The sequence below is a fragment of the Streptopelia decaocto genome (genome assembly GCF_964273445.1).
Source record: "Streptopelia decaocto genome assembly, chromosome: 2".
Classification (NCBI taxonomy): Eukaryota; Metazoa; Chordata; class Aves; order Columbiformes; family Columbidae; genus Streptopelia; species Streptopelia decaocto.
In genome coordinates, this window is record NC_138655.1 from 93,409,500 (window position 1) to 93,434,662 (window position 25,163).

A 25,163-nucleotide genomic window follows, 5' to 3' on the forward strand; every position below is an offset into this window, starting at 1 on the left:
ACAATCAGGGTTCCCGTTTTATTTAGATTTCCTTCGTTGTGACCCTATTACTTACAGGTTGACTAGCAAGTCACACAGATGCTTCAGTATAAGATTTAATAAAAGCCATGAGAGGAGGAGGGAAGTAAGCGTGCAGAGGAGGAAGACTGTTATTGTTCTGCCCTCGGCGCTGCCAAACCATCCCTTGTTTTTTCTGCGGACTGTCTGTGCGTTCAAACACTGTTTGAACAAACGGGGCGCAGGCAGGAGGCTGACGAGAGGGCAGCAGGAGGGTTAGCTGGGTCTTAGCTAAAAAAACTTGTGCGAGTCAGGAAGCAGGAATGGGAGGAAGGAAATTAAGTGGAGACATCTGTATAGCTTAGCTTTCAGCAGCTCTGCCTGGGGTAGGGGTGGGAGAGTCATGCCTAAGATGACATAACGTATTTTGTCTTTCGTGAGTTGAAAACAGAGGAAACTGTGAAAGCGAAGCATGGTTCGTGTCACGCATGGTCCGGGTGTACCCAGTACATAATGGAGCAGTGTCGGTGCTTTCTGCTCTGCCTTTCGCACCCCAAAATAACTTGTCAGGACAGAGAACTGAGGAGGATGTGATATGGTTCAAAAACTGATCTTGGACTTTTTTCGCAGACGACTGAGCCAGAGGCCGACTGCTGAAGAATTGGAGCAGAGGAACATCCTGAAACGTAAGTCCTGATACTGCTGACATTTAACCTGAGTCCGGCTATTTTGGGTTAGTTTAGACATATATTGGGTGGTTCTTTTATAAAATATAAACTGTTCTGTACTTGCATCATTAATAGTAATAAAGTGAATCATAAATACAAACAAGCATGCAAGTCTGTAGCAACATCCAGAGCTACAGAAACAATTCTTTAAAATCAGAGTCAGTAAATTCACAAGAATGAACAGTCTTTGTAGGAAAAAACCCCAGATGCTGAATCTCTTTTGCAAGTCCTGTTCCAAATAGAGGGTCAGGCATTCTGGAAAGCCTTTATGCAGCTTTTACACATATGAGCATCCTGTTATAAGTTAGTAAAGACATTAGGGCATGGCTTGGTTAGTTTTACTGAAAGTCTTCACAGCAACCTAGACTAGGTGGCGCCTTTATTCAATTAAAAAAAGAGATCAGTGTGACTCAGGATTATTTCCCTGAAATGTTCCCCTAAAACTCTTCCTTTAAATCAGCCAAAGACTTTCTGGTAGATCCTCACAATGTGAAATGATATTTCAAAGGGACAAAATACCATTTAGAGACCCTGATCTATGTTAGTAGATACATCGCCACCAGCAGGACTGAGTGTAACAAAAATATCATAATGTCATGAACCAATAGGACAAGAGTTGCAATTTATTTACTCACATTGAAGCGGTCTGAATATTAGAAGAATGGTTGTTACTTTGGAAACAGAAAACAACAGAAAAACAACAAGTTCGTCCATCTTTCCATAAATCCAGGGAAATTTAAACAAATTACTACAGAATAAAATATTTCTAAATGGTATCTTAAAGTACGATAGTGTACCTCCTTAGGTAGGTCCATAATTTACTTTCTCTGTTGTTCAAATAACTGGATTGTACAGAACCGTAAAAATGTGGTAGCAGAAGATTAATTCTCTGAAAATTAGCAGAATTGGTTGATTAAATACTTTAAAATCAAATTCCTAGCAAGTTAATGACAGCGTTAAGGCTCAGCAGGGCTTTTTCATCTGTTCGTGTTATTACCTGTGGCAGACACAGAGAGGGAGACACTCCTGTAAAGGCAAAGAGGAGACCAGACAGCAGAGCAGCATGGGTGAGCCCGGGGCTGCCAGCAAAGCCATTTGTCTGGGGATATCCCCCTGCTGATAGCTGTGCTCCCACTGTGCTGCCCGTACCTGGCAGCTGGAGGAAATCAGGGGCAGAAACTGAGGAAAGAAGTGGCATATCCAGATGTGATTGTTTCACAGGGATATAACAGAACAGCTGGAGGGCAGGGAACCTGCAACGTGACAGATGCCAGGCTCAGGGACAGAGGACAATTCTCTGTGTGGCTCATGTTGTCATCCCGGAACTTGCCACCAGCGTGACCCAACATGTGTCATGCACCACCTGGCACTGGTGTGTGACCAGTAAACACCGCCCTGGCACTGGTGAGGGTGGCTGGGTGGGAGGTGGGGGTCTTGGGCAGCTGCTTTGGCAGCAGTGTTTGAACCAGCACCTGTAGAGCCTTGCAGAGATTCCTAAAGGTGACATTGACAAGCACAGCAGTCATGTAGCAACCTGAAGATGTCATATATTTCGGATAATTTATCCCCTGAGTCACATTAGTTTCTTTTTGAATTGAATAAAGGCTCTTAAATGACATGGATGTGCTTGAAAATATTACCCTGAATCCAGAACTGTATTGTATTTCCTAAGTGGAATTTTTGTAGCTTGGTTCCTAAGCACAGATCTGCCCCAAAACATGTGTGTCTTGGTAGACAAACAACTTCATAATTACAGGAAAAAGTAATGTGGTATTTCCAAGGCATCCCAATTTTTGATGAAGAACAGTGGGAAAGGAGCAAATAATTAAAATAGTTACATAATTTTTTTAAAAAGTACAAAAATGCTCCACCCTTAAAGAAATAAATAAAAGAGTGTCTGTTTGTATATCACTTTCTGTGCTTTCCATAGAATTCTGAGGAGAATTATAATAAATGTAATGGAGCCTAGAGAAAGACAGACATAGGAAGCAAAATGGAAAGAGTGTAAATTCTCTGCATAAGCAGGTCAAGCAATTTGCAAAAGCCGAGTTCAGAGCACAGTCACTCACACAAAAAGAAAACTCAGCCAGCTCCCAAGCAGACTAAATAGGATTTGCTCAGCTGAAACCTCCTGGATGCAAATGTCATGCCTGGTACCATGATGTTGCTGTTACATGTATGACTGCATTATTGCCCACTCTGATGGGAAGAAATGAGGCAAAATGTGGTTGGACAGCCAGTCTTTATACATGAAGTGATGACTTCCTAGCTCTGTGCTGCCACAATAATTATGAGATGGTCACCTCCATTGAATTACAAGGGCAAAGCATCCATTGTACAAGTTCCACTACTTGCTGGTAGCAGCAGTAAGATTACAGCAGCCACAGCAAAGAAACAGAGAACAGGGACACGCTGGTGCTTGAAGGGTCCTTCACTGGAGTATACCCAGTTCACTGGCTCTTATTTAAGTCAAAGGCATGTAGTCAGAGGAGTCCAGACCTGCAGTGTCAGCGTGAAGGCTTAAGAATACTTTTTGCAATTAATACTTGCTGACCAGCTTTATGAGGAAGGGTGCCTCAATCCCCCTCTCGCACCACCCCCATGCCACTTCTCAGATGGATCCAAGTAGTTCAGTTGTCAGCCTGGCATATTCAGAGTTGCATAAATCCCTCACAAAAAATGATGCTTAGTTGGCTCTGAGGGTCTCAGACTGTACTGGTGGACATTTCAGACTGGCACAGAAATCAGGCCTGAAAATCGCACCCACCCTCACACACGGGTCTAGAGATAGAGAGCATCTCCTGAGCACATAGGATAAACTGAAGCAACAGTTTTGTAGCTTCACAAGATTGACATGACTTAATTAACTTTAAAGCAATAGCTAAAACAAAGTCACTTTCTGGTTTCAGAGGGGAATGTATTCCTAATTCCCAGGTTTTATCCAACTAACTGTCTCTGAAAGTGGGTGGCTGGGCTGAGAAGTGAGGAGAAAAGAAAGACATCCTCTGCCAAGTATGAAAATGAACTAAGTTTTATACGTAACTCCTCAGCTGGTTGCAGTTCTACCCTGACCCTGCGTGGGCTTTGTTTAGCACTGTGTTTCTCTGGCTTAATCTTGCAAGAATTTATTAGTGGCTCTGTTTCTGAGAGCAGACATTTGCAGGACCAGCTCCTTCAAATTTGAAACACAAAGGGAAGAGGAGCAATTGCTAGAAGAGAATCCAGCCCAGTAGGGATATGAACCATTGAAAGAGGAAAAATATATCCGTGTAGGTATTCCAGTTATCATTTCCAAAGTCATTTGTGACCCCCTGCTGTCTTCTGTTCTTTTTACTCCAGTATCAGTTTCTCCAGAAAATGTACACAGTATTTTTGATAATATGGTATTTAAAGATCCAAAGCATATTGTAAAACATCATAACATTAACTGGCTCTTTGTCCACTTCAGTGAAGATTTCCCAGTCACACTGAAGTCAGTGAGCAGTCATGATAAACCTGTGAGCTCTACTGTGCTGAGCAGCAAGACACCTGGCTTCCAGCCTCCTCACCTGCTCAGAGATGTCTGTGGTCTCTGAACCTTAGATCTTATTTCTGTGCGGTGAAAGCCCCAATTTGGAATGTGTTGGTTTGAAACTTCACCTCTCCTCCACTGTGTGCAGACTTCCACTTGCTTAGGGCCTCTTTACGTTATTTTTAGCTTGTCCTAGTTGCTTAGTGGGAGTGCTGAGCTGTGCTCACTGGGCAGAAGAATTTACTGGTGTTTTGTTGCTGCTGCTCTGCCAGGGGTTCCTGCTTCTCCCACAGGATCCACGGAGAGGAGCGTGGGATTCCCACTTGGGTTTACTTCAGTCCAAAATTGCACAATTTAAATCAAGCCACCTATCCCATCTGGCCTTTGAGGTCCATAATCTCCCCTGAAGTGAGTTATTCCTGCCTGAGCTAGTCCTAGTTTCTGAGTGAAAAACAGATCACGATGGGGACACAGGGTGCTTGTAGGAGAAGCTGATCAGTTGTGTTTTCTCTTGTCTGCTATGCATGGGTGTGATTGGAGTAAGGAGCAATTCAGCCATCAGCAAAACAGTGGAAATTGATCCTAACTGATTAAGGTGCTGAGTGCAGAGAAACCTGGACTTTCAGTGACTTCTAGTAAAGTTCAGTGCAAAGACATGCATGAAAACCTGCTCTTAAGTTGAAGAAGAGTTAGTGTACATATATGTTATTGTCCTCGTGAAGGACAGTGTTTGAGGCTCGCCCTGGTAAAAACTTGTAATGTGATCTTTTGACTTAATGTTGAAAGAGGATTGCACTAGGATGTGCTTTTATGCTCCAGTGTGATGCTGTGAAAGCTCATGATGGAGGGGCACTCTCTCCTTCCTCTGCTCAGGTTACAGAAAGTTGCGGATTTTGCCTGGCATCCCGACTCTGAATTTTCCTTCCATTCTCTCCTAAGAGTAGCTGCAGAGAAATTATTCAGTGGTGGAAAAAAAAGGAAAATTCTGTGTGTTTTTTTTCCAACCATTGACCTTGCAGCCTCGCAGAATCCAACCGTGTCATAGCTGAAGCCCCCGAGGCCACCAGGCCTGTGGGCAGGGAGATAACAGTTTCTGAAGAGCTGGCTCACTGCCTGGCCCTTCTAGAAAGTGACACACGTGAAGAGGTGCCAACACAGGGAAAGGAAGGAAGCTGTAGAGGTTTTATGAAGTGTGTGAAGAAGTACAGTAGCTACGGATCAAGGAAGTTCACCAACTCCAGAGGGACGTGCTGTGCACCAGAGAGGTCCTGAAACATTAATACTCTGATGGAGAGGCTTATTTTGTTGCATACTGTGCATGCCTGATGAGTCCACAGCCTGAGATCTTTGTAAATCTTTTACAGCCCGGAATGAGCAAGAGGAGCAGGAAGAAAAACGAGAGATAAAGAGAAGATTAACACGTAAGGTGAGAAGCAACTTTGATCCTATTATGACGCTACTGTAACTTTTTACTTACTGCACAGTTGTTTGCCTTTTTCCTTTTCCTCAGCACCATTTTCAAAAGTAGAGGGTGAAACAAGTCTCAAAAGAAATCTTTAAAAGAAATCACCAATGTTATAGGGTGCAAGTCCACAGACAGGTAAGGAAACTATTGCCAGTAATATTTTGAAGCTGGACAAAAGAAGATCTTGTCTTTACACCAAAAGGAGCTTTGAACCATGGAGGATACAGAGCCTAGCATTGGTCTAACCCTGCTCCCTATCAATGTAATGGCTTCTGCAGCCATTACGAAGAGAGAGCAAAGTTAAAACAATGCTGGTTGCATTTGAAAACTGCACCCAAAAAGGCATTCAATTGAGAAATAAACTTTTTTCTGGAAAGGTAGATTGTCACTTGAGGCATTTAAACTAAATATGGGCAAGCACATACAAAATGTTGTATACTGCAAAAAACAATCTTGTATTGTCAGGGAAGGACAAACACAACAGCATCTTTTTGGTTTGGTTTTCATCCCATTTGAAAGTCATTTACTCTTAAAACTGAAGAACAGTCATTTTGGATACAGACATTCAAGTTTCACAGCTGGTGTAAATGTCTACAGATGCCTCAAAATACAAAGCCAACAATCCATCCTGTTATTGCAAATGCACTTTATTTCACCACTGACATATTTCCTATCTCCAGAGGTAGAGAAAGCCCCATAAAAACTTGCAGGCTTGCGAAGCAGTACCAACCCCTTCCTTTATGTTTATAGGTGGTTTAATCTTGTTGACCTATGTCACCACAAGCTTTCGTGGTAAAAATAATGACAAGGAAATATGCAAAGGTTGCACTCAGAGAGCTGGATTATTTTCTTTCATGGTTAAAAATCTCACACCTTGTTCTCAGCTCACATAAATCAGCAGAGTTCTCCGTCATGAATGGGGTGATACTGCTGTTGTCTGCAGGAGCTAAGAACTGGGCCCAGAGCGCTGTAGTATTATTTTTAAAACGTTTAAATTCCTGACAATGATTTCAGGGATGTTCTCACATCCTCTTATAGCACTGCCTGGAAGATCCTAACTGCATTGCAGATGTTTCATAGAGCTTAAGCTTTGCACAAAGGCTGGAAATACTATTTTACCAGGCTTTCCATTTCCCCCTACATTGAAGGGTAAACACATGCAGGAATCCAATCCAAAGGTTCATGCCATTTGATAAACAGCTGCAGTGGATAAAAAGCAAAGCCGCCCATACCCAATCTGCTGCCTAGGAAATGGAGGTTTGCTAACCCAGCCAGCATTACCGCTGTATGGTTCCATCCTCCACTGTTGTAGGAAAGGTACAAAGCACATGAATTGTCTGTTGCAGACAGAGGCTTCAGCTACTTGCTAAACTAACACACCCCGGCTGCCACAGCATCACGGCGGTGCCTGCTCCCTGAAACCTCAGCAGTCTTTCTTTGCCTTGGTTGCACTTTCAAGTCAGAACAGCAGTGAGAGCAGCGACAGTCTGAGCCCCTGGCAGTCGGCTCCTTGATGTTCATACCCCCATTCCTAGTCACATTCCTTTTAGCCTTTTTTAGCTCCTTCCCAAGAAAATATTTTTCGCCCCCATGTTTGTGAGGTTGGTAGCAACATGATTTAGCATTGTTTTATTTTGATCATATTTTTAAACTGTTGTAAATCATTCTAGTGACATATTGTAATTTTAATGAAAGAACCACAGGCATGGTTCAACAAATTTTTCTCTCACCTACTAAATATACTGTCATAAAAGCTGAGAAACCACTAGAGGAAAGAAGTGAATAAAGCATGCAAGTGGATAGATAACAACTAGAAATGCCAACCACCTAGTGAATCCTGCAAAAATTGTTGTTATTCCCCAGCTGTGTCTTGCATAAGCACGTCCCAAGTGTGTCATTGTGTCTACAGCAGAGCGGCAAACTCCTTCTGTCGATTTGTATTGAAGTCTTATTACCAAATGATTTTAAACCTCAAATCAAGCAGAAGTTTAATTGAGCAGGGCAGGTGTTTTGCCAAGCAGACCTTTCAGCCTGCACTGAGATTTAACGCACACACATGCCCACAGGGTAAATTCAAGATAAGGAAAGTTCCACTTTGCCGCCTTGTAACCATCTGGAGTTGTTACTAAGAAGGGAAGGGGGTTCTGCAGAAGCCGCTGAAAGGGCTTTTGACCTTGTACTGTAGAAACTGCTACTGTCCCCAGTTCTTTTGGTGGCATCATTCCAACTCCAAGGGAACAACCTACACCATCCATTAAAAAGCTGTTCTTAAAATTCCTTCGGCACTGACATTTTGTTATAGTATTATGATGATAAGTTGTAGCATGACATACTGTAATAAGTAAGATTACCTTCCTAGGTCTAGATGCCTTATTAAAGTTAGCAATAAATATCCAGTTGAATTTCTCATCTGGACAGGCAATTTCTTAAAAAAAAAAAAAAAGAAAAAGAAAAAAAAACAGGTGACCTATAGCAAGCTGCCCCTTTAAGCACTTTTCATCCTCTCAGACTCATGTAACTCCAAATTAACTGGGGATAGGGAGTAGCTGCCATTCAAAGAACAGAAAGGAGGCGGATACTGCTTGGTACAGTTCCTCTATAGCTCGAGTCCCTCCAGCCCAAAGGAGAGATGAAGCGTATTTGTCTGTCACCTACAATGCCAATGGTTGGGTTTGCACATCCAGCCACCCCATGCTCCTTCTTCCTGCCCACCAAGCAGCTTTGTTTGAGTGGAGGGACATGTGGATTAGGAGGGTTTTTCTCTGAGCACTGTTCTTTGCCCACAATGTACAGAGGCCTTCTTGGAGAAGAGTTGCCTCCACAAGGAGGTAATTCTGGGCCCCCAGGAATTACTACTAAGAATTTATCCTCTCTGAACCATGGCGAATTTGGCCAGGCACCAAGGCAATTAACACAAGCCTGAACTCCCCATGAGGATTTCCATTACAGACAGAGAGTCATAGCCTGGATTAACACAACAGGCTACAAATCACTTGCAAGGAAGAATAAAACTCTACTTTTCTTACCTTCTCTTCTTTCAATGCTGCCCATTTACTGCTTCCTATCCCCCATTGTCAACAGCTAATTTTTCCCGGCAGTCTAGCTTGAAAGCTAAAAAAATCTCATAGCAGTAATAACGACAACCAAAGTGATGAGGTGTGGCTGTTTCTTAAAATCCATGCAATAATCTGAAGTCTTTACTCCCATTAAATTCCCGCCCCGGTACAACTTAAACTCTCTCTTCATTGGAGAGCAAGCTGATACCTCACTGGGAAATGTTTTGCTTTTCAATCTTTTCTTTAATTGACCTCCGCTGGCTTGCATCAGCACAGACTGTTCAAAATAATGAACTCTTGAGAGAGGTGGGACTCATCAGAGGGAGGTGAGAGGAAGGCAGGAGAAAAAAGGTCACAAAAGAAAAAAAGGTTAGTGGCTAATTTGGATAAGCTGCATTTATAGTCAGAGGGAAAGGTCTTTGGGGCATTTTCATTGCATCCCTCTCCTATGTCATACCACAAAAAGGTGGGGAGCAAAGGAAAAGGGGGGTTGTGTGCACTGCTAGTTAATATCTGTACATTTTCACCTTGGATTCTTCCCTAAATAACAACCATAATATTTTAACGAGGTAACAGAGCAGGCAACAATGAAGTGACAAGACAACAAGCTTCATTGTGACTGAAGTGGAGCAAACTCAGCATTTGCCAAGGCTGGACTGACAATAGTATGTCACCTTCCACTTTACCTGGTGGCAGTGCTTGCATTTGCTTCACTTCCCATGCCAAGAAGAAAGGGGTTTGTGTTAAACATTCTCTTGCAAATTGGCTTAGTGTCAACGCTTGAAATGTGTCCATTTTTATCTTTAGTGATCCAGAATATACAGAGGAAAACTTGACCTCCTATGACAAGACATAGGGGGTCCTGTCCTCATTTACGCTACTTTTGCATTAATACAAATCCTTTCACTTTGAAAGGGATTTTGTTCTGGTTCACACTCAAATAATGAGGTCACTATCTGTAAAGTTCTCCTTCTCCCTCAGCTCACAAATCTTCATAAATAGAGAAATAGAAATGTATATGCCCAGAAAAAGTCCAGACGCACACATGCACATCCCTCTGCCATTAACACAAGTAAGTTAAAAAAGGGCCCAGCTCGGTGATTAAAGATCCCTTTCTCCCCATGTGGAACACCACAGCCTTGTGCAGGTGATTGCATCGTGTCCTTGACCATGTCCTTTTACTGTAAGTTTCAAATGTGCCTTTTCTGCCCATTAGAAGCAGCAGAGCTCAGTCTTGGGTGTTGCCCAAGTAGGATTGTGTAGCATTAAGCAATTTCGACCCAAGAAACTGCAGCTCACATGTCATAAAAATAAACTGCAAGGTGAGATCTCAGGTGAGCTGTGCCCTTATTGTGAACAGGCATTGCACTGACACCTACAGTAGAGCGACTTAAGAGTCTGTTAGCAAAGCTATTTTCCCAGCTATTTACGAGTTAAGGGTGCTCTGGGCAGCCCAGACATACTGAGAGACCCTCATGCTTAGCAGCTCCAAAGGAATCTCTGCGATGGCTTAAGAAAGAGGCAGGGCAGTTTGTTAACCATTCAGTTTTAATTAATTGCTTTTAGAAAACTGTTCAATGTGATTGTCCCTCACTGGACCCTTTGGTTTAATGTACTGAATACATTTTGTGTAAGTGTATGTATATATGTAAATATATGTAGATTTATGGCTATACATGAACTATGTGGTATAAGCTGTGCATTTCAGGACTCTCTTTCACAGCCAGAGCACCGGCACGAGAGTCAGTGCATCTTTTTTCTGGGTCACCTTGAGCTGGTTGCTCTGTCTCTGAGCTTTGCTTGCCCCGGCTGCTGTGTGGGGATGGAGACACTGCCCACCACTCCCATGGGGTCTAGAAGAACCTGGAATTGCCCTGCTTGTCGGTTTCTGAAGCAAAGGCAGGGCAGCTAAAAATAACACACAGTAATAGTTGTATGACTTCAGAGGAAGAGAAGCAGCAGCTTTTAGTCTGTCTTACATTCAGGTGTCACCTAAGAATGAAAAATGCACAGTAACGCTAAAGTTTCATAATGTGTTCACACCCTTGGCATTTTTTCACATATAACTCAGTGCAACATTCATCACACCCCACAAAGGGTTACAGTGAGTTTCAGTGCTGTGAAATGTGCGGGTGATGTACCTAGTTTGGTTTTTCTCCATTTGCGAACATGAGAACTTACCTCAGATTCGTCTTATTTCGTCATGCAGACCTTAACATTTACTGTCATTTCTTTGCTTTTAACCTGCACCCAGCACACCAAGGAAGCCAAATTAGCTGTTTAAGACCCAGTGCAGCACTGAGGGAAATACCAGCAGTGAATTCACATTGCTGGCAAAAGTACTGGTGCCTCTGTGGCTCATGGTGCTCTTGTGCTCTCGACTCTGAGGCATCAGCCGGGCACAGCACGTTTCAGTGCATCAGCAGCCACCTGCCTTCTCCTTTGTACAAACTTGCTAATCACTTAGATTAGCACAAACCCGAAAGCCGACTAATGTCAAGAGCTGACAGAAGCTGTGAAATAGAGCCAGTCATTTTGTGAAAGCCCTCTGCCAGCTTGGAAAGCTTATAGGAGCTACTGCTTCCCTCGTAGCCATTTAGGAACACAGAGCTTAATTCACAGGATTTGATATTTTGTTGGTGTCATCATACTCCATGTAATAAGGCATTTTATTTTTTAAAAACTTCCATCCTAATCTGGGATGTGTCCGAAAATTATAAAAGCTGAGAATTGTACATATAATATCGGTGATTCATCCTTAATTCGTGCTGTTGTGAGAAAAGAAGCAGTCGATGCAAGTAAAGACGGAGTCTCACCCTTATCTTTGAAATTTTGGGGTGTGGTCATAATATTTCAGCATAAAGATTATTCCCATAGTCAGGGCTTAGATTTTAAATAACTGGAAGCAGAATTCTGCTGTGCTATGTAAGTAATTATGCATTAGTGCATACAAATCTGCAGCTTCTAGCACTGGGACTGTTAAGGAAAAACTACCCATTTGAAATCACATTCAAGATGAGTTGTGGGATAAAGAGAAGCCTCACTCATAGCGTAACCATGATTATACTCTTAACCATGGTATAGCAGTTTGGTTTGCTTGTTTTTCTTAAAAGCTCATCTATGAATTGCAGTGTGTATTTGTCTTGTAGGTGACTTAGGTGTAGGTATCAGGGCTGCAAGCTGAAGAGGAAGTCCCGTTCTGCTAGAGTGAAAAATAACATTTTTAAATCTATAGGTGTTTCAATCTATTTTATTATGCCCTCTGGCTTTTCTGACATGGTACTGTAGGTCACAGATAGGTTTGTCCTGTTGTCTGAAAAAAAAAAAGGTTATGCCTACTGTGTATGCGTCATGTTTTTTTAAAAAAGGTCCCCAAAACCTGTAGTCTGAGTTCAGAACAGCTTGCTAACCCCACTGCATACATGCTCTTTGGCTGGCCTGAATGTCGATATGTAAAATGGGGCTTTTCTTGGGAAGCTTTTGGAAGAAATAGGAGGAATGTTGTGTGACAAACACACAGAGCAGCTCACCCCAGGAAGCTTCATGTCTCCTGTAGAAGAAGGTGGATGTAAGGAAACTTGTCTAGTTTTAAGAACTTTGCGGTATTCATAAGTTTCTAATTTGTTCATTTTCAAACCAGCAAGGAGATTTTTCCTGATTCCTGTCCCTGAGCATAGAATCACAGAATAGTCTGGGTTAGAAGGGACCTTCAAAGCTCATCTAATCCAACCCCCTGCAGTGAGCAGGGACATTTTCAACTAGATTCAGGTTGCTCGGTGCCCTGTCCAGCCTGGCCTGGAATGTCTCCAGGGATGGGGCATCTACCACCTCTCTGAGCAACCTTGGCCAGTGTTTTACCACCCTTATTGTAAAACATTTCTTCCTCATGTAGAGCCTGAATCTCCCCTCCTTTAGTTTAAAATCATCACCCCTTGTCCTATCTCACAGGTTGGGCATTAGTGCAGCTCTGCACACTCTCTACATGAGGTGTTTGAACCCAGTTCATGAGTATGTGCTCAGGGCTATCTGTGTAAGGAGAGCAGCCCCACTGTCAATTCTCATCACACCTATGTTTTCTAAAAAGAGGAGAGGCAACTATCTATGCCAAGAATAAGCATACAGGGATTTAAAGTCAGGGGCAGGATAGGGTGGTGAAGCTATCTTGCATCAGCACCTAAATGCTGGAGAAAGGTAGGATTTCAGGGATCTTTTTGTGATCTCACAAATTTTTCACCCTCCACTTAGGATCCTGGCTCTTTTGAATCGTAATTTTCCCTGGAAAATGAAATGCAGGGAAATGAGATACTTATTTTGGGAGGAAGGTGGAATTGCATGTCAGGATCCAGGAGCCTAAATAGCTTTCCAGTATAGAGTCTCGAGCATTTTCTGAAATATTTAGACCTTTCACTATTCACAAGGGTGAAGTATTGCAAAATACACCTATTTCTAATGAGGAGGAATAGCGTGATATACTGATACTATTTTTCCTCATATATCACGATTACAAATGTTTCACTCTAATGGTGAAACTTTTGCAGCTAATGTACAGCCACATGCACACACATATGTAGCGCCTTCTTCAGACACACTTGTGTAATTGCTTTTGACACTAAGCAGCACGCTGTGCATCCAGGGTGAACTGATCCCTGAAAGCCAGTTCCTGTCCCTGGCCATGCAACAGGCTGTACGATACGTGGACTACCAGCACACTACCGTTTCTAATTTGAGAGAAGAGTTTTGTCTGTGGCTGCCTGTTCTGCTGTGGAATTTGAAAGAAATGGTTTGGAACAGTGAAGATGCTTTCTTGATGTGATACTATCCACCCTTGCAATTGGTTTTCTGGTGTTGTGGTATGCAATGTAAACTTAAAAGTCAGATACACTGTGACACGAAGTTGAGCTGCAGTGCACAGTGAAAAGTTCGATGAGCACTAGTCACAGAATCACAGAATCACACAGAATCACAGAATGTTAGGGATTGGAAGGGACCTCAAAAGATCATCTAGGCCAATCCCCCTGCCAGAGCAGTCATCATCCTGTCTATATTTTCTGGAGGTAAGGACAAATCTGCAGAGTATCAGAATGGTAAGAAAAGTTGTTTGTCACCTTTTGCACATAATTGGGGGCAGGAGCTGCTCAGTGCCTTTGCCTGACTCTTCCCAGGCAGCACAGCAGCACATGCAGCAGCTCAAGGCTGGGGAGCATACAGCCTCTGCACATAGTTTTAAAGTTGTGTTGTGGTCTTTGTCTCTTCCTGAGACTTCGGTGCACAACGAGACTTCGTTGCATTACATCTCATTTCTGCCGGGGTGACCAACCTCAGCCAGGGACTGGGGTCTCCAGCCACAGCTGCTTCCCAAACAACAGTGGGCTGCTCAGGCAGCAAGGTGGGAGATGATATTCAAGGTGCTATAACAAGAGGTTATCTCCCAAGTAGCAATTTTGTGAAAGGTTGATTAAAAAAACGGTACCGGGAAGGTCTGAACCCTCTTGTTATCATAACTATGGTTGTAGAAAATGAGTCCCCAAGCAGCACTCTGCAAGGAAAAAGTGAAGTCCTGATGTCTTTTTCCACTCCTTCCTCAAACCTGCAGCTGAGTCAAAGGCCCACGGTAGAAGAGCTACGTGAGAGGAAGATCCTCATCCGCTTCAGTGACTACGTGGAAGTGGCAGACGCGCAGGACTACGACAGGAGGGCAGACAAACCCTGGACACGACTCACAGCCGCTGACAAAGTAAGTGGAGCAACTTCAGGAGAGCCATGATCTGAATAGCTAGAGCATGTCACGGCAAACAGCATCCTTCAGGGTGTCAAGGCATAAACCTCCACCTGAGTTCCCTTCCCAACACACCTGTGTTTTCTTCCCATTCACAAGGCTTGTTATTTGAGTCATAAATCTTTGGCAAGAAGGCTCCTATATGTGTGGGACATCAGGAGCAAGCCTAATGGCATTGTGCCACTTAGAGAGGGGATAATATGAAGCCCTTTGAGGAGAGGTCCCAAACCCTGTTGCTTCTTTGTTGGTTTTGGTCTTGCCACATAATGCTGCCAGCTGAGAGCTCCCGCAAGACCAAGCAGAGTGGTGTGACAGCAGCACTTGCCAGAATTGCCGTGCCAGGACAGAGCAGGCCTGGCTGCACAAATGGCAGCAGGTCAAATAATTGGCAAAAGCACCTCCCACTGAAGCCAGGAAACTTCTCTCTAGTGTATTACAACAGGGGCGTTTACTCAGGATTTCTGCCCCATTCCACGGAGTATTTCAAGCACTAAACTGAGAACACATGAGCCCTGAAGATGAAAGAAGGCTGTGTGTTTGGTATTGAGTAGGCTGTCCTGAGCACCAGTGGGACCTTACCTAAGTGACGTCTCTGGTGGCAGCACTGGTGGCAGAGAAATTAAATTGCCGGCAAATTATAACAGTAATATCCTGAGGGTCTTAATGGTGCCTCAGGAAGAAGACTTAAACATTTTATGGCCACTTTCAGAAAAGCAGACTATGAGACTGATCCATGACTTTAGTCTATTTGCTTTGTGGGACTCATGCAGCAGTGGAGACAGTGATGTCCAATGTTTAGAGACAGGAGCAGGATTCCTGGCCATGCCACTCATTGATGGTGCTCTTGGTTTTATTCGCAGAGGAAAGGGCAGCCTGTTCTACTTGTATAATTTTATCAAAGGACTTGTATAGTTTTGTGACCACTGGTTTTCTTCTTGACAGAGGGCTTTTTTAGTTTAGCTTTGGATAAGTTAATGTAGCATAAACTGATCTGAAAAAAAACAAAAACAAAAACAAAAACTTCCTCTAGACTGTCCACAGACCATATTATACTGGGTTAAATTAGCTTTTCCCATTTTACCTCACCACGTTGGACAAGACCTTATTCAACTGACTTGGTTATATTCTCCCAGTTGTTAGATGAGGGAAGGAATAAATCTCCAACTGGTTCTGCAGCCTTTGAGAGATCCCTGTCTGGGATGAGAGGCATGGAGAGATGTCAGCTGGGAAAAGAGAAGATTTGGTATCCAGAGAGGTCCTTCCTCACCCTATGAAAAGAAGGAGTATTAAATACCACTATCAAGGGTAGCTTGGTAAAGAATTCAGTATTAAGGCAAAGTACTTTGAGGTTACTTTTTCTTTTTTATAATGCATGTGCTAAGTCCATACACAGACCAAAGGGCTTAAGTTCTCCAAATGAACCTTTTTCTCAGCAAAGCAGGAGAAGAAACATTTGTCATTCTAATATTAATGTCCCTTATGACGTAAAGAAGCAGATATCTTGGTTTGGGGGGTTTGGGTCATGTAGGCAGTATTCTGATTTCTACCATTCAGATCACCTGTTTTTTCCCACTACCATGTCCGCTGTTGGAAAAAATAGCCAGACAAATTGGAAGCAACTCTAAAATGCCTGACAAAGCTGCGACATCCTGTAAAAGATTATTTTCTTCTAGAGCTTTGATTCAATAACCATCTTCATTGGTCAGCACAGGCTAGATTTATTGCAAAAATAGATTTTAGTAATGGACTTCTCTCTTTGTCAGTAAATCTTGCTCTGTGTGCTGGATGTAGGGAACTGCCTTCAGTCCAACTTCATCTTTACCATTTCTGACTGTTAGGGGAATAAAAAGGGCACTTCTAAATCCCTCCAACAGAAGAGGGATGCAGGGGGGAACAGATTTCAGACCTGGTGAGAGCCAGCAGCCCACGTGGCCTCTTTCACAGTCACTTAAGCAGCAAATTGGTGTGCTGAAGGTAGGCCCTTGAGCTGCTGCATTGCTGTCGCTCTGTCCTGATAGATGGAGGCAGAGCCTGACAGGCATTTCTAAGGTAAATAAAAAGCCGAAGCTGTGGAGAAGGAGCACAAGGGGCCTTTTCTGTAGATCAGGCTCACAAAATCTATCACTAAGGACTTGTCAAGGCAAAGGTGGCTGGACCCATGGCTGTTGCAAAAGCCCTCTCTTGGGCTTGTGCTGTTCATATGAGTTTAGATTTCCTTCATCAAGAAAAATTCCTGATAGAGAGGAGTATCGCCAAGTGGAGCAGCCATATGCAGCCACTGATGCTGGTGTTTTCAGCATCCCATGGAAAGGCAGCAGCACACAGCTTGGATCCCTGGGAGCATTTGGCCACACCAGCCACCTTGCACATCTGCTTCATACATTCCTAGTGAAACCCACTTATGAGCTCCGAATACCTCATGGCTGTCAGAAGTCTTGATGTTGGGGCTTGGGACTTGAGCCCATTCTGCTAAGCACCCTCTCCACCACAAAACTGAGTCCCTCCAAGTCACCCCTTGGGTTTTTTTTTTTTTAAATTCTTCAGTATTCCTCTTGCTACCGTCACCCCTGGTTTTCTTTTCCCTCGTGGACAAACCATGGAGGCTGTAGGTATCTGGTCTCCTGCTGGTGCTGAATACGACTGCCTGTGGCTGGTTTTCTCCTGGATTAGTGCCTTGAATCAGTTCAGCAAATGGCACAACTGGGTCAGAAGGGAGGCGGAGGGCAGACAGGAGGACAGGGAGCCTGGCTCTCCTCTTTCCCTGCCAAGTGAGCTCAGCCACTTCAGGTAACTTCACCTGAGGAAATTCAGGACTGCATAAAGGCAGGAGGCATCTCAAGTACGAGTCTGGTGAGATCCAGGCCCAGTTTACTCGCAGTCCAGCTCTGAAACAGACTGCGGTGTTTGAGAAACTCCGGTGCGCATTTTTGTCTCATGCTTATGCTAATTCGGATTTTGTACATTAAAGTTTCTATGTAATAAGCCAGAATTGGCTTCTGTATCTTGCATTGTCTATGATACATTTTCAAATTGAGCCATTCAACTGCAGCATTTATCTGTTCACTTTATGTGATTTAGAATGTGTTTATCTCTTTTCCTTTTCACATTTAAAGTCTTTTTATATGTTTTTCTTTCTCTCTCTGATAAAAGCTTCACTTTTAATACACTGTTTTGAGAACAAAGTGAACTTATTTTGATCTCTCTCATTTATACATTTATGAGTTTATTTGTCCTTTGCAGGCAGCCATTCGAAAAGAGCTTAATGAATTTAAAAGCACTGAAATGGAAGTTCATGAATTAAGTAGGCATCTAACAAGGTAAGCTGAGATGATTGATTTTTTAAGACTATCAATGAATACTTTTTTTTTTTTAAAAAAAGAAAAAACAACCAGCAGCTGTTTCTCCAACACCCACTGAACACACCATGAGATCTAGACAACATTTAGAATTAGGGGCTGTAAAAGAAAGTTACACAGACGACCTCATGCTGCCTTCTTAGGTGGTGGTATGAAGGCACATGCCATCTGCTTAATAAAGTGTAATCTCCTTTTATTTTATTTTTTAAATCCTCATGCTCTAGCTACATGTCTGTTCTTCTGATATCAAAAGTAAATTGTGTGTGTGTGTGAAGGAGGACGACAGGGAACCTCTTGTAGAGCCAATATGTAGCCCGGTATGAATGAGTGTATGATCATACCCTGCTGAGCGTGTGGATGTTCCAGGCTACACACGTCCCAAGCACAGATCTCTCAGTCCTGCCATAGGTGATGCAGTGGCAGCACAGTATTCGAGAAGCACTATTTTTTACGCTTTTAGAATAATTTTGGTTGGAAAAGACCCTCAAGATCGTTAAGTCCAACTGTTAACCAAGCTCTGGCACTAAACCATGTCCCTAAGAACCTTGTCTAAACATCTTTTAAACACCTCCAGGGATGGTGACTCCACCACTTCCCTGGGCAGCCTGTTCCAATGCCTGACAGCTCTTTCGGTGAAGAAATTTTTCCTGATATCCAATCTGAACCTCCACTGGTGCAACTTGAGGCCATTTCCTCTTGTCCTATCACATGTTACTTGGGAGAAGAGACCAACCCCCTCCATGCTACAACCTCCTTTCAGGTAGTTGTAGACAGTGATCAGGTCTCCCCTCAGCCTCCTTTTCTCCAGGCTGAACAGCCCCAGTTCCCTCAGCTGCTCCTTATCAGAATTGTGCTCCTTATTAGTTAAAAAGGTAGAGACAGAATGAATTATCCATGACCCCAAACTAACAACCCTCCTCTCTGACAGGCTACAGCCACAACATGCTGGGGGTGTGGACACATCCCCTCATACAGCCTGTGCTGAGTCTGCTCTGGCTTTGATGCTGAGATGAGCTGAAGTCAGGCCTTCGCAAATCAACATTAACCCCCACTCATTGTTAAATGTTAAAGACAAGTGTTAGGTATTGAAGACAAATGAGAGTGAGATCTGATGCAAAACTGGAGCTGCCCTTGTATTAATACGTTCATCAGCTAGGTGTTCATAAAAAATGCAGTTAATACTTCAAAAAAATTACAGAGAAGCTTAAGGGAAAATTAATTTTGTACTAGAGGGTTTTTTATGTGTATAAATTAATAATTATATTAAAATTCACCACATGTATTATGCATCTATTCCCTTGCAGAAACGATGTCCCTTCTGCTTCCTAGCATGTGCTACGATGTTTGCACTGGGGTTTGTCATAAGGGAGTGCTGCTGGAGACAAGCCGGCTGCCTTTGAGCCACGAGGTCTGGAAGAAGCTTTAGGGTGTGCAGTTGGCCTAGCTCTGTTGACCCCTCTGACTGAGCCTCTGAGGGATGCTGGGCTCATTCCTTCAGGAGAGTGGTCACAAATTCAGAAAGGATGAGGCTGTTTTAAAAGGGGGTGTTGCTACAAGGAGTTGAGCTCCACTGAGAGCTCCACAGATTTCCATAAGGCCTTTAGCATCCCGCAAACATAGCAGCTGGTTTAGTTTTCCATAAGTCTCTCCAGTTGCTTGGCTTTCGCAAGTTTTGGGGCAGTATTTTGCTTCTTTTTCAGTGTTGGGCTGAGCAGTCACCCTCTGAGGTGACTCAGTTTGTATTTGAAAGCCACTGAGTGGCTTTGACTGGACCAGGCATTCTTAGAGATAACAGCTAATGTAACAGAAATTGGAGTAAGGATTTGTCTGAGTCAGCAGGACCTACTGGTTAGACAAGTGGCCTCAGGAAATACGCACTGGAAGGAAGCATGCTTAAACAAAACAGAGCCATTCCCTTAAACAAACTTAGATAAATCACCATTATAAAATCATTAGCGAGGTAATGAGCTATTCATGTCATTAAGCAGTGGCATGAGCTGAGCAAAGAATGTGAGCGTTGCTTTACTAGTGGGACACATTAATTAATTCATGATGGAGTGAAAAAAATCACAGCTTAAAAAAAAAAAAAATCTTTGCAGATCTGACAAACCCCGGCATCCTGACACTGGGGGCACTTGCAGAAAGGGTGGTCATTTTAGCTTGAGTTGTCTCTTCAGACACTGACACTGAGGAATAATCATACTTGAACTCTATGTAAATCTTTCTGGCAGAAGAGCATAAGGTTTGTCTAAACCAGACAATTTTTTGTGGGATCAGGCATGGTGTTATCAGAAAGAGGACTAGCTGATCTGAAATAACTCACTCGGGGATCTAATAGGATGGACTCAAAGTCTGTCCTTGGTAGATTTGGGTGCAAACAGCTGATGCCTACGACCTGTGAGTCTGGCAGGGACCAAGGACATGTGAGTGTTTGGGGTCTGCAATGCCAGCACAGCTATGTCAACGCTGCATGAATTGAGCTGCCTAATTGTGTCACTGTAGCAATTAGTGCTCTTTTTTTTTTTTAATGTACAGTGTGCATGTGACGATATTATCTTACTGTTTCTCTTTTTCTTTTCTCCCTCGGGTTTTAGGTTTCATAGACCGTAGCAGTTCAATTCTACCTGACTACTATGCCGTCTTCAAAACATAACTAAAAGGAACCATAAGTGCTGGTATTATTCACTTCCCTGTTACGTACAATGTAAATCTTCTGAACTGCCTTTTTTTTAAGAAAAAAAAAAAAAAGTAGAAAAATAAATATTAAAAAAAAAAGGAAAATTGTATTTACATGTGATGGGTATTGCAGCATCATCAGACCTGCTGGTTCAAGCTTCTATAACAGAAAATACCCCTGGTGGGAATTGTGCCAAGACTTGGCATCTATCTGTAAGACTTTCCTGGCATGTGGATTTGCCATACACGTTCAAGCTCAGCTGGCGGTGCATCCTTTCCGCTTCAGGCACCCCTCATCCTGACATGGCTCCGTCAGCAACTCCAGAGAGCCCCGAGATGGTGTTCAGGGAATCACAGGCCTGGGTGAAGTCCCCAAAAGACCAGCACCTATGGCACTAAAGCACTTATACCAAACACTCCCTACAGGCTGCGAGCACCTTATGAGGACAGAGAAGGAGCAAAACTCTGCGGCCCAGCTCATCTGTGACCGTGCATGACTAGAAAGGTATTTGTTTGCCTGGAGAAGTTCACGGCCAGTCAATAGGCACCATTCAGCTCCCACACAGAAAAAGGCATCGCCTGTAAAGAACGGGACTCCCCACTGAAGGCTGGGTCAGTTCCAGCAACTGTCTGTTTTTCATCTCTTTCAAGTATAATTTTCTAAACCGAGTTGTGAACCCATCAGCCGTAAGCAACAAGGACGTCGAGGACAAGCAAGCAAAACCCATCTCTTCATGGTCACTGCATGGCATTCACTCAGCTTCTAGTTTGTTTTCACACCCAAGCCTTGTGATTGTGTGAGAGCTGACGCACGCCCTGCAGCAGGAAAAGCCGGGATTCCCATCCAGGGAATGTGTGCAGAGGAACACGTGACAGGAGGAACTGGGGGTATCATGAGGAGTATCTGTCCTCTCTGTATCAGGTGTTTCAAGAACTGATCCTAAAGGTGTACTGAGAAAAACATGACGGATCCTGACAAAAGGAGCCTGGTGCACTGGTATGGATGGATGGTGGGACTTGTCGCTGGTACCCACAGCTGAGGCATAAGGACAGCAACTCAGAGGCGTTCTGGTTTGGTTTTAATTTATTTTTATTATAGTGGTTTAACACACAGACTAGTAGAGCTCAGAGAAGCTGGTCACTCTGGGCCTGATTAACCTGCCAACCTAAGCGTGTGCTTAACACTATGTAAGCACACAAACAGCCTCACTGCATTCATGAACATGTCTGACAAGCTTAATTGAAGGTGGACACATGTAAGTGCTTTTCTGACCTTTGGCCAGCACCTCCCAGAATCAAGTCCTTAACTAGTATAATGCCAGCAAGCTGGGGCAAACATTGCCTGGGATTCCTTTCCAGCCCTAACAAGAAACGATTATGCCATGTTTTGGGCCACTGGCCCAAAGCACTGTAGCAACATTACTGTAAGAAGCTCCAGATTATTACTTCAGGACAATGGCTATTTTGCTTTGACAGTTTGAACAGAGAGGCCAAAGTTTTTACTACTGTGCTATTATTTCTATTATTTTATATATTTTTTTTCCTTTCTTGCTGTCTTCCATGCATCTATCCACTCTCCTGTGCCCTCTCTCTCCTCCCCAGTGTCAACATTGCCCTTTACTGATTGAAGGCCAAGAAGCCTCTCACATGTGAGCATTTAATGGCCAATGCTGCGTAATGCCAACACTCCTGCCTCTTCTCAGGCCTCTGTTTCGTTCTTCTGGTCACAGGAGTAAAGCAAATGGACCTGCACATAGCCCATGGAGTTGCTCTAGCATCCAGCCCCCATAAATGACACTGGTAGTCAGGCTATCACAGTCCATTTAGCTTAGTGATGGGACTCAGCACCTCACAGGTTTGCTCTCAATCAGAGACAAGTGAAGGCATTTCATACTCATCTGTGGCCATCCTTGGCATGCTATGGATAATTAGCTGTTGAGTAAGAATTGAAGGATTGAAGATGCTACCAGCTGGTTTCTGGTGCATGGCTTTTTGGGGCAGCACGCCTCTGCTGTGATGCGCTGCCCAGACTGGGTAATGATTTCTGAAGAAACACAGTGATCCCCGTGTCTCCCGCTCACAGTTGCTTTAGATACAAGTTTATCAGTAGTCAAAGCCTGTAACGTGCAATGTTATCAGTTCAATGCAGCAAAGACAGAGCACCAGGAATACACTGCTTCGGGGTTATTTTCATGAAAAGCTGGGGTACTTGTTTCTAAATGCATTCACATATATGTGCATGCATAACAAGACTGCATCACAGCTTTAAAAAGGGAAAAAGAAAAGAAAACCAAACCTTTTGAATACACACACGTTGCATTAGGAAGGACCTCTGCAACGTAGCTGTTCGGAAGAGCAACAGGCCCTCATGTTCCCAGTATGGATCCCATACCTGCCCTAGCAGTGTAGCTTAGAGAGAGGGTCAGCGTGAAAGGGAAGGAGACCATCCAAGGAGCAGCGGTGATGAAAACCAAAGGACTCAGTAAGCTGGTGGGAAGAAAAATGAGATTTAGTGGGGTTTTTTTCCATTTTATTAAAATGAAGAGGAAAGAGGTGGAAGTAGCAGACTGCTGTTGTCAGTGCGTTGTTGGTGCTAGAGCCCCCAGGACAACGAGTGGGTACTGCCACTGTCCCTGGGGGGCATGGCCCCTTGCAGCACCCACCCCTGCCTGTCTGGTGGCCTAAATAAACCCTTGGGCACTGTTTTTGCCATGTATCAGCCAAATCCTGGGTGATGGCCAGATGTTCCCCAGCACCCTGCCAGATGGGCCCAAGGCAGGTCGCTCCTGACCACTTAGCAAATCGTCACATTCTGCCTGCCTCAGGATTCATCCTGTCCCCAGGGCAGCTACATGCAGTTTGTTTTTTTCAATGTTAACTCCTGGCTGAGCAGACAACAGGACACAGTGGAAGAACTGCCATATTCCTCCTGAACTGCAAGCAGAGCTTACTACTGAAAAGGGGGAGAGGAGAAAGAAGCCATATAGTGTGTTTGGCACTGTAGTAAGCATCACAGAACGGGCACTTCATCTGGTTTTAGCTTCAGTGGGTCTGGGTATTTTGCAAAGTTACCCTTTGGCAAGGCATTCTTCAACAGCCTTTCAGTACCTGAACACTGCAGCGTGTCCTCAGTTTGCACACCCACCTCTGGCATCCATGGGAAGTTGCAGCAGACTGGGAAACAGCTGGTCTTTATTTTTTTTAAATCTGTCTTCTTGAACACTTGTCTTCTCATGTGTGAAAGCCATCTCTACCACGGTAAAGTAGTTGTGATTCTGTTGGGGTGGGGATTACATGCAAGATGCAAAGATAGTAACATTTCTGCTAAGACTAGGTTAGCACTGCAGTTAACACCAGCCATCCTCATTCATATTAGGAGGAGATTAATAGTAGTAATAAAGAAATTACATCAGGTTTAGAGATTGGAAAAATCAACACTGAATGAAAAAATGACTGTTCCAATCATCCATCTCCAGGGCTGATAATGGAGATAATATTCTAGAGTCAAGGAATAAAAACATTTTGTTTATAATCTGCTGAATCCTGATGGGATATTCATACCTTCAAATGTGCAAGTAATGTGACATCTGTTCTACAGCCTCTGGAAAGATGAGGTGGAAAACGTGGGAGTTGGGGAGGTGTCAGGAATTGGAAAAAGCAATTCCAAAATGTCTAGACAAAAGTTTTTAATGAGGAGGAGACATGGCGCTCTCACCCATGCCCTCGCCAGCAACAGGCTACAGGGACCTGGCAATGTATTTGTGACTGACAGGGCAGGCCAGATTTTGTGTCTAGACAAGGCCTAGAGCGCCCTTATTAGAAGAGAAGGAAGCGGGGGGGAAGAATATAATAGACTTTCAACTCTTTTATGTTAACTGAATATATTTAGTGAGCCCATAACACATATATTTCAGCCTAATGCTTCTATGTAACCACAGGACTTTGTCATCACTGCAACTAGTCACCAAACTCACCCTTCGTTATTTCTACAGTGCCGTCTGTACCGTGGAAACACTATAAACCAATGGGGGGAGCACGTCCAACATGCCTAGCGAAAGACTGCGCTCACAAAAATAGGTGGGCAAGATGGAAACCCACAGTTACATGTGAACAGGGGCTCCCTAATGTGCCTGCAAATAAAAACCACTTTGTATAACTAGCCATGGGAGATGACTAGGCTAATAAGAAAATCAGGAAAGAAGAAGGGGGACAAATAATTTTTCCCAGGTGTTCAGTCTGCTCGAGCTTGGAACAACTTCTGTAAACAAAGAGGAGGTGACGGGCACATTACCTGCTTTCCCGTGTGTCCCAGTTACTCCTGCACCAGTTGCATTTTCCAGTTGATATCCAAGTGTATGTATATAGTTTGTCTTTGTATAGGAGTGAGTGTGGTGGCTGTCAATCATGTGCTCTTCCAGTATTGTAATTTAACAGATTATGGCTGTATGAAAATTATGTAAATAACTAGAAAAAAAAATTAAACTGGATCTCTATGTCCTAGCTTTTGTACATACTGAAACTGCATGCTATTTAAATTATTGTTTGTCTCTGATGTATGCAGTTTCTTAAAAAAAAAAATCATTTAAAAAAAAAAAATA

At 43.4% G+C, this 25,163-nt stretch overlaps 1 protein-coding gene across 3 annotated transcripts in view; it reads left to right on the forward strand.

Annotated features, from left to right (window-relative positions):
- Positions 1 to 25,163, forward strand: part of PHACTR1 (phosphatase and actin regulator 1) — a 153,595-nt gene extending 128,432 nt beyond the window's left edge. For all 3 annotated transcript variants that reach the window (XM_082047135.1, XM_082047136.1, XM_082047134.1), the window contains 5 exons: positions 628 to 683; positions 5,601 to 5,662; positions 14,351 to 14,491; positions 17,774 to 17,850; positions 20,484 to 25,163. In XM_082047135.1, the coding sequence (XP_081903261.1) occupies positions 628 to 683; positions 5,601 to 5,662; positions 14,351 to 14,491; positions 17,774 to 17,850; positions 20,484 to 20,499 (352 nt within the window). In that variant the 3' untranslated portion in view covers positions 20,500 to 25,163. The remainder of the gene's footprint in view (positions 1 to 627; positions 684 to 5,600; positions 5,663 to 14,350; positions 14,492 to 17,773; positions 17,851 to 20,483) is intronic.